This window comes from Suricata suricatta, chromosome 9 (genome assembly GCF_006229205.1).
Source record: "Suricata suricatta isolate VVHF042 chromosome 9, meerkat_22Aug2017_6uvM2_HiC, whole genome shotgun sequence".
NCBI lineage: Eukaryota > Metazoa > Chordata > Mammalia > Carnivora > Herpestidae > Suricata > Suricata suricatta.
The window spans coordinates 134,594,942-134,603,449 of NC_043708.1; the positions used below are offsets into that span (position 1 = coordinate 134,594,942).

The following is an 8,508-nucleotide window of genomic DNA, read 5'->3' on the forward strand; positions in this document are numbered from 1 at the left end:
GCCTACATATTTTATTTAATTTTTATGTTATAAAACCACTTTCCAAAAAAGCGCTCTAACCATGTTGCTTGCAACAGGGAAGTATATGAGAGGGCCGGCCGGCCGGCCCGCGTGGCCTCCAGCCCGGTGCCCTGCGCTTTGTGAGGCTTACTGCGCAGGAGCCGTGCGTGATACTGACTAACCCCTCTTCTCGTTAAGGTCCTCCGATCCTGGTCCTGATATTGACATTGTCGAAGAGTCCCCAGAGAAAGGAACGGACGGTATTACCTACGTTTGTTTTGTGTTGTTTTCACTAGTTTCTGTGCAAACTTGTGCTGTCGGCCTCCTAGGCTAAGATACTGTGCAGACGCTCTGACAGCCGGGGGCCCGTAGTGAGGTCAGTAAATGGTCTTTTTTTACACAGAATTTCCTGAGAAACCTTTCCCGCAGTAGGAACGGAGTTCAGGGTTCGGGCTAACACAGTGCTGTACAGAGGGCTGTGGCAGGGATTTCCAAAAACATTGGTTTTTTTTCCAAAAACAGTCATGTTTTTTAATGACGCAAGTAATTTGCTTATTGTAGAAAAATCAGAAAAGTAATTTGTTATTAAAAAAAATCAGAAAATACAGAGAAGCCAAATTTTTCATAATTGCTTGGTAATCCCACAACTCAGAAATACTGTTAGCGTTTTAGCTTCACTCTTAACAGCTGTCATTTCTATACAAATGTACATATGATAAGCATGAAAACTGCAATTTTTAAATTTAAATTGTTTGCAAACGTCACACTATAGGCAAACGCTTTTTTCAGCCAATATCATGGTTTAAAGGGTGGCGGTCTGACACTTCCGAAGGTGACGGTTTAGTGGGTCAGTGGTTTTTCTGAATCTTGTTGGAGCCACATGACCTACCCCTGGTCACTTTGGAAGTCTCAAGGTCAGTGATTTGTCGTGGTCCAATCCTGTATGTGGGGTTCCGTAGATTCTACCCATCTCCTCCGCGGGCAGCTGAAACTGGGGTTCTGGTTTTGTAGAAATCGGCTTGAGACGGAGTCCTCGAATCAAGCAGCTGTCCCTCAGCCGGACACATTCTGGCTCCTTCTATTCTGTGTCTCAGCCCCAGTCTCGAAGCGTGCAGCGCGTTCACTCATTCCAGCTCAACAAGTCAGGTAACGTGCATGCCCCCCGCCTTCAGAAGTCTGCCCAGTTGGCGGGAAGTGTTTTTGGGAAAAGAAGTATAAAATCTGACATTTTCTTTCCGGACATCAGAGCAGCAGAACAGGTATATCCAGTAGAGGGCGGGGCGCTGAACAGCGCACGACTTTCGCCAACGGCGTCCTTCCTCCGGGGCCCTACGCCTGGCCGTGCACACTGTCCTTCCCATAGTGTATTCATTCAATAGGAATCACCCGTCAAGTCCACCGTGGGTTCACATTCGGTGTCCTGGGTGGAAGGGGATACCTGTTTGTCCTCCGTTCTTTCACCCACCATTAGTTCAGGTCATTTAGTTTGGTTTTTATATTCACAAGTTAAAGTGTTTCACTCGCCTCACCTAAGGGCTGAGGTAAGTGTGCGTTCTTAGTATTCAAGATGGCAGCAACTCTTGTAGTCGCTGGCATAATTAGGTGGGATCTCCCACCAGACCAGTGACTCTAAAAAGTTGTCGTCTTCTATGGACTGGCTGTTGGTACTGGGAGGGCACGAGTTGAGGACAATCCCTGTTTTTGACTTGCAGATCAAAGAGGGAATTCTCCAAACCGAAGGATTTGTTCTCCCAAGAGCCTGCTTTTTGGGGCATTGTGTGAGATGGCCAGCCCCTCAGAGAAGGGTTCCGCTCGACCTCCAAGGCCTTCAAGAAGCACAGTGGGTCCCGAGATACCTACAGCTTATCAGGTATAACATCTCTATAATGTTTATAAAAGTGTGGACTTGCGGGGGAAGCATGGCCTGAAACCCCCCTGAGAACATCAGGGAGGAGAAGGCGGGGAGCTGTGATCTTGGCGCCCTTGGGCCTGTTCTATTCAGTAAAGTCATGAATCCTTGCTGCTCCCCACAGAGCTGGAGATGCTCGTGTCTATTGGGGATGGTTTGGTTGTTCAAGCGAAGGATTATGGGGGGTGTAGGGATGTCAGGCTGAGGCCACAGTGGTAGGGAGGAAACAGAAATGACCTCCCGTCTCTTGGCTTTGGCCACCGTTTTGGTCATACGCCACATATAGACCCTCCGGAAATGGCAGGCGTTCTTCAGCTGTCGCCCTCACACTGCCCTCCGACCAAGCCCCACGTTAGAAGCCGGAGTCACTCCCGGACATAGCCACTCAATCAACCCTGTCCGTTTTATTTATAAACTATTTCATACCCACTCCCTCTTCTCCATCCCTGTAGTTCCTGCCTCCTCCAGTTCTGCCTGGAACATGGCAACCGCCTTTCCCCTCGCCAGTCCATCCTGTCCCCAGAGGCCAGAGGGAGCTTTCTGACTGCATCCCTTTGCTTAAAGCTCTACAGCCCTTTTGTCTGTCAAAGCAGGGTTTTCTGAAAACGGCATCCTTATGCTAAAAAAATAATTTTTGTTTGGAAACCCAATAACCTGTTTAAAGTTTGGGAGAGGACCCACAGCTCTACGGAACCAGGCTCGGTCTTCCCCAGACGGGCAGGGACCTCCATCAGCTGACAGCGCCGCCCCCCCCCCCCCCCCCCCCCCCCCCCCCCCCCCCCCCCCCCCCCCCCCCCCCCCCCCCCCCCCCCCCCCCCCCCCCCCCCCCCCCCCCCCCCCGCTTTCATTCTCCACCTTTCCAGCGACATCTGGCTGCGCGCAGCTGCTGGTTTTCATTTTAGGCCTAGAAAATGGCAGAGCCAAGGCACCAGAGGTCCCCCTTCCCCACCTTTCGCCTGTACCTGCTGATGCCCATTCTTAATGGCCTAACTCACTGTGCTGTCCCTCCTTCCTGCTAGCTGGGTTAGACAGCCAGCCCGGTCTCGGTGCTCCGAACACGCACAGTCCCGTGCACATCCCTGTCGGCGCACAGCACCCCTGTGTTACCATCCATATCCCTTTGGACGCAAAATACCCACTAGCCCAGGATTCCCTGGACATGGTCACCATGTCTGACCTCCTTTACCTGTTGGAGTGTTGACCTGCGTTTTGCCAAAAGGAAGGGAGATTTTTTGCTGGGGAGTGTCCTTGAGATATCGTCCTTGTTGGACCGCATGGATCTGTGTATCTCCTCCCCGGCCTCCCACACCCGCGCCTGGTGCGTGAGGGTGCGGAGCGAGCACGCGCTGAAGGCAGGTGCACAGCAGAGGATGTGACACCTTGGAGCGACTTCGGGAAGGCGGCAGGAGGAGAGCGTGGTGGAACGGTCAAGGCCAAGTGTTTTAGCTGTAGTGTATGCATCTGAAGAGAGGTCTTGTCTTAGAACCAGGATTAGATTCGGTGCTTGGTGCCAGGAAAAGACAGAGTCTGCATCACTTTTAGGAAATTGAAACGTGTCACTCTCTGAAATCCAGGGTAAGGATTGCCCCTGTGCCTTTCTGAGCGTCTTCGAGGTGACTCCGATGCGCCGTAGAGCAGAGGGGTGGTGGCATTCAGGTACTGACCTAAGCATTTCTTTACAGACGCCTAAGAAGAGTTCCCAGAAGTCTCCAAGCTCTTCTAAAGCGACACCAAGGAGGTTCCCTCGTACCCCACGAACTCCACTGCGCACCCCCAAAAGGCGGCAGAGACCCCACACCGAAGCGACCCCTGCCAAACAGGCCGTTCCTGAGGAGTCCTTCAAAGACGCCTCCCCGGCCTGGGCTTCACCATCTCAACCCGCAGTCACGCCTCAGCGAGGCCGCTCCCTGGCGAGCCGAGGAACCTCTCCTCTTGAAAAGAAGGTCCCAAGAACCCCCAGAAGGCCAGGGGCTCAGCCAGCTGCATTTCCGCAGAAGTCTACTTGGCCACTCTCGACGAACTCCAGTCCAGAAAGCGCTCCCTGCCCAGCAGCCCCGAGCGGGAGCACGGGTCTGAGGCCAGCCGACTCTTCCCCACAAGCGGCAGGCGCAGGGGGGTGCAGAGAGACGCCTCCGGAGCGGGCTCACCATGGGCTCCGGGGCTCCGGGGCCTCCCAGGCCAGGGTGCTAGCCCAGAAAGGGGAGGAGAAAGCTGCCTCGGCCCCCAGGACCCCAGGGAGCACAAGTCAGGTTTCTCCAGCTGCTCCTCCGGAGAAGCCGTTCACCCTTCCCTCAAGCGACGTCTCCAAAACGAGTCCAGGTCAGAAATTCTCGATGGACCCTCCTTCCCCTGGAGAAGCGGACTGGAGTGAGCCCTGGAACACCGGCCGTGGAGCCCCGCCTCTCTCGGGTCCTGCTCTCGCCACGCCCCCCGGGATCCCGCCGAATGCCCAGCCTGCCCCCGCGCCCCCTCCTAAAGCCGGGGAAAGGCCCAGAGAGCCCTCGGACCGTGAAAGCAGCTTCCAGGAGGGCCAGCCTAGTGCCTCTGCTGCTCCCAGAGCCGCCCCAGTGGCCACCACCGCCACCAGGGAGGACCAGAAGGAAGCGCACCTCTCTCCTCCATCTTCCCCTGAAAGACACAGGCTTTGGAGGGACTGGTATCTGTCCTCTTCCCTGCTGCTGGCGAGTGACACAGAGTACCTCACTCCTCTGGACGAAGCAGAGCTCGACGGCGGTGATGGCCTGAAAAGTGACGCGGCACCAATGCGGGAAGAGCAGTCAAGGACGGTGGTTGCCGAGAAGTCTTCTCCGGCGAGCCCTGGGGTTCGTCCATCCTGTCCTTCCTGCGGGCCCGGCTCTCCCCTGACCCCGTCCTATGCCCTGCGCTGCACTGCGGACAGGAGGCAGCGGCAGGCTGCCGCGCAGCTGGAGAACCTGCAGGTGTCGGCTTGGCTTCCAGAAGGCCCTGCCAGCCCGCAGGCCTACGAGGTCGAGCTGGAGATGCGAGCTTCCGGCCTGCCCAAGCTCCGCCTTAAGAAGATCGACCCCGGTGCTCTGGGCGAAGCGGAGCCCCTCCGACCAGCGGGGGGCTCCCTGGGGGACGAGAGCTCCCTCCCTGGTCTGCCCCAGCCCGGCAGGTCCTCAGGGAGACCCGAGGCCACCTACACGTCCCCACCCTGCCTTCGCCCCTCGCACAGCACCCCTGCTAAGAGCGGGGGACAGACGTACATCTGCCAGTCCTGCACCCCCACCTGCTGCCCCTCTAGTGCCCCCTCTCCGATTCAGACTGACGGCGGGGTTCCCTGGACGCCATCTCCCAAGCACAGCGGGAAGACCCCTCCCGACAGCATCAGAGACTGGCCCCGGAGGAAGCGGGCGGTGGGTGGCACCTGCGCCGGCAGGAGCGAGGGTGGCGCCGACCTGCCCGCAGGGGCGTCCCTGCTCAGCATCAGCAGGACTCCCCTCCTGGGGGATTTCGAGCTCGAGGGGGTATGCCAGCTGCCAGACCAGTCGCCTCCTGGGGACAGTGTGCCAAAGGCCGACGAAGCCTGCTCCTGGGGACAGTTTGGGTTGGGTTCCAGGAAGAGGCTCCTTCCTGCCGAGGAGGAAGCAGAGTGCCAGGCAAAACGAGCGTGTGACGGGCCAAGAGACGCAGAGCTCCGCATGCGCGAGGAGAGGTCTCCGGGCGCCCCCCACCTGCTCTCCCCGGGGGACGATGAGGTGTTCGCACCAGGTGAGCCGCTGCCAGGGGGCTGGGGTGGAGGGAGCACTTCGGAGTTGCTCCCGGGGAAGTTCCGGGCGCCTGGCGTGGGGCTCTGCTCACCCGCTGTCTCCGTAGGTTCCACGCCCCCTCCGGGCTGTGCTGTGCGCCGTGGCCTCTCCGCCAGCGGGCTGCACGCCCTGACTCAGTCCCCGCTGCTGCTCCAGGGCAGAACGCCTTCGTCTCGGTGCACCGAAGCCAGAGGTAACTGTCGTGGAAGGTCCTGGAGGCTGACTGCCGGGTGCCCCCCAGGGTCAGGTCAGGGCTGCCAGGCCAACTGGGGGAGGAGTCCGAGTCCAGGATTGAGGACGGTCCCTGTGGGGTCCTGTGCTCTTCCCAGAGCAGCTCCGCATTAGATCACCACCGTGTGGTGAAGCAGGGGCCTCAGATCCTGCTGTCTCTCTCTGCTTTTGCAGTGGTGACAGATGTGGCCCTACCTCACTGGGGGCAGCACGCAGGCAGCCTTCCGAGCCTGTGCTGGGGTAGATGGAGGGTGGGCTGGCGTGAGCGGCCTGCAGACCTTGGCTTCCCTGTTCTCTGCCCCTGGGCCTTTGGCAGCTGTGCGGCTGCGCACACGGCCTAGAAAGGTCCCCTGGAGCCAGAGGGGACTGCAGGAGGTGGGGCCTGCGGTGGTTCCTTTCCCTCCAGACTGGGACAGAAATCGCGTGAAACAGCATTAGCCTCAGAAAGAATGTACACATCCAGCTAAGGGAACTCAGGCCGCAGGACTTAGCCTTTCCCGTTACTTCCTGCCCTCCACTCAGTGTGGGGAGGGCCTGCGTGCAGCGCCAGTTCCGGCTGTTTCCCCGGGTTCTGTCCTGCCTGCTAAGTCTTCCCGCCTTTCTCTAGATGCCAACATGGAGCTCTTCCCCGCCGCCGAAGACTCGCCCTTCAGCAGAGCCTGCTCCAGGAGACGCCCCGTCGGGAGAACTTACACACGCAAGAAGCTGATTAGCTAGTGAGGAGGGGCGGGGGCACTTAGACCCTCAAACACTACAGAGCTGGGCACTGATGACGTGGGCTTGCTGCCCACAGACGGGCATGGCCGGGGCTCAAGTTCAAAAGATGAGGATGACGTTGGCCAGGTCCCCTGGCCTCTTTGGGGTCAGCTGTCAGCTTCCCTCAAGAGTGCCTTAGGGCGTTGAATCCCCTTCCTGACTGGGCCCCAGCCCAACCCCCCACCCCTGCCCCGCAGTTGTGGGGAGTCAGGCCGCACACCAGGAAGTGGGAGACCAGGCGCTCATTCCAGCCCCGGCCTCTGAGGGACCAAGGCAAGTCAGTCCACCACCCCGGCCGCGTCATGGATCCTGCACGAAGCTGCTGTATGGCTGGGACCCGAGACCGCGGAAGCCCCGCACACAAAGCTGAAGGCCGTGTCTGACAACGGTGAAGTGCTCGCATTCCCCCTGTATTATTAATAAAGACCCCTCTGACCACTCAGCATTTCCGTTCCTTCAGCGGGCCGAGCTCTAGCCGTTCCTGGAGCAGCCAGAACCCCAAGTCCGCCCTGAAACCCAACCAAGGCCTAACGGCTGGGGGGACTCACCTGAGTCCCGCGGCAGCTAGCATGTCCCAAGGAGCAGCGTGTGGGGAGTCCTGGTGGGGTCCCGGCCCGCAGCCCCGCCGTCACGGGCCCTGAAAAGCTTTTACACCTGTTGTGTTCTCAGATCTCATTCCAGCGTCTCGTAAATCAAACCAAGTTCAACCTCCCATTCTTCTCTTCAGAGAGTCTCATTTATTATAAAATGGTTTTACAAAATCTAAAACTATGCCCAGCTTCCCAGCACATACATAACACCATTTAAAACACAGCCTGGTTGCCACTCACAGTTGTGCGTCCAGCACCAGCGGAAGCCCAGGCCTGTGGGCACGTGCAAGCAGGTCTGGAACCAGAAGTGCCCTCAGGAAACTCGGGCCAAAACACGGCAAGCCAGTACCATAGCTCCAAGGAAAGGTAAGGGAGGAACGCACAAATTTAAAAAAAGCCCGCCCACTGCGGCTGTGGCCCAGGGTTGCCGATTGCCACTGTGGAAGATCAGGACCGGATCTGGAGGGAGAGCTAAGGGCCGTCTCCCAGAAGTGACCGCGGGCGACGGTACCCGGGGGCAGGCTGGGCCTCCCCGCAAGGCGGCTCTGCCCGGAGCCTACAGGGGGTTTCTCCGCACATCGATGATACCCGAGCTGGCGCGGCGCAGGTCCCGCCGGGCCTTGGGCAGGGACGTGGGGTTGCGGGGCAGGCCCGCCTCGGCCCCGGGGAGCGCCCGCCCCCCCAGGGGCTCTTCTGCGCTGCCCGGCTCCTCACCGCACAGGCTGGAGCGCCTCCACGGCAGTGGCAGCGGGGCGCGAGGGCCCCCCTCGGGGAGGGGCTGCTGCCAGAGCAGCTCAGGCCCAGGGTGCAGCTCCTCTTCGTGTCCAGGGCCGGGTCTGTCCAGGCACAGGGCCCTCTTCTCCCCACCTGTCACACAGAGGAATGACACTGGTCAGGAGCGGAGGTCCTAGACCCCCGGTATGGGATGCCGGGAGAAGAGCGGAGGTCAGAGGGGGTCCCAACTTTCCCCGGAGGCAGGGCGGAACCAGGCCAGGTGAGCCTCACCCCTGCTCTGGCCAGAGGCGCTCAGGCTACCGAGCTTCTGTTTCAGTTCCTGGTTCATCCACAGGTGGCGGCCCAGCTCCTTCTCCAGAGCTTGGATCCTGGTCTCATACTGCCTCCTGCTGTCCGCCAGCCCCTCACCTAGGTGGTCTAGATGGGAGGGGCCGGGGGGAGTGGGGAGACAGGTGAGGAGGGGAGACAGACAGGTGGAGGGGGAGACAGGTGAGGAGGGGGAGACAGGTGAGGAGGG

The 8,508-nt window shown here is 59.2% G+C and overlaps 2 protein-coding genes across 2 annotated transcripts in view; one reads left to right on the top strand and one right to left on the bottom strand.

Moving 5' to 3' along the window:
• TICRR (TOPBP1 interacting checkpoint and replication regulator) overlaps nucleotides 1-7,108 on the top strand; it is a 43,966-nt gene extending 36,858 nt beyond the window's left edge. The window contains 7 exon segments of the mRNA XM_029952657.1: nucleotides 26-63; nucleotides 162-260; nucleotides 1,012-1,146; nucleotides 1,713-1,870; nucleotides 3,592-5,641; nucleotides 5,747-5,872; nucleotides 6,518-7,108. Of these exon segments, the coding sequence (XP_029808517.1) occupies nucleotides 26-63; nucleotides 162-260; nucleotides 1,012-1,146; nucleotides 1,713-1,870; nucleotides 3,592-5,641; nucleotides 5,747-5,872; nucleotides 6,518-6,627 (2,716 nt within the window). The 3' untranslated portion in view covers nucleotides 6,628-7,108.
• Nucleotides 7,109-7,380: 272 nt separating this feature from the next.
• Nucleotides 7,381-8,508, bottom strand: part of KIF7 (kinesin family member 7) — a 35,987-nt gene continuing 34,859 nt past the window's right edge. The window contains exons 19-20 of the mRNA XM_029952296.1: nucleotides 8,262-8,408; nucleotides 7,381-8,123 (exon numbers count right to left, since the gene is read on the bottom strand). Coding sequence (XP_029808156.1) covers nucleotides 7,813-8,123; nucleotides 8,262-8,408 — 458 coding nt within the window. The 3' untranslated portion in view covers nucleotides 7,381-7,812. The remainder of the gene's footprint in view (nucleotides 8,124-8,261; nucleotides 8,409-8,508) is intronic.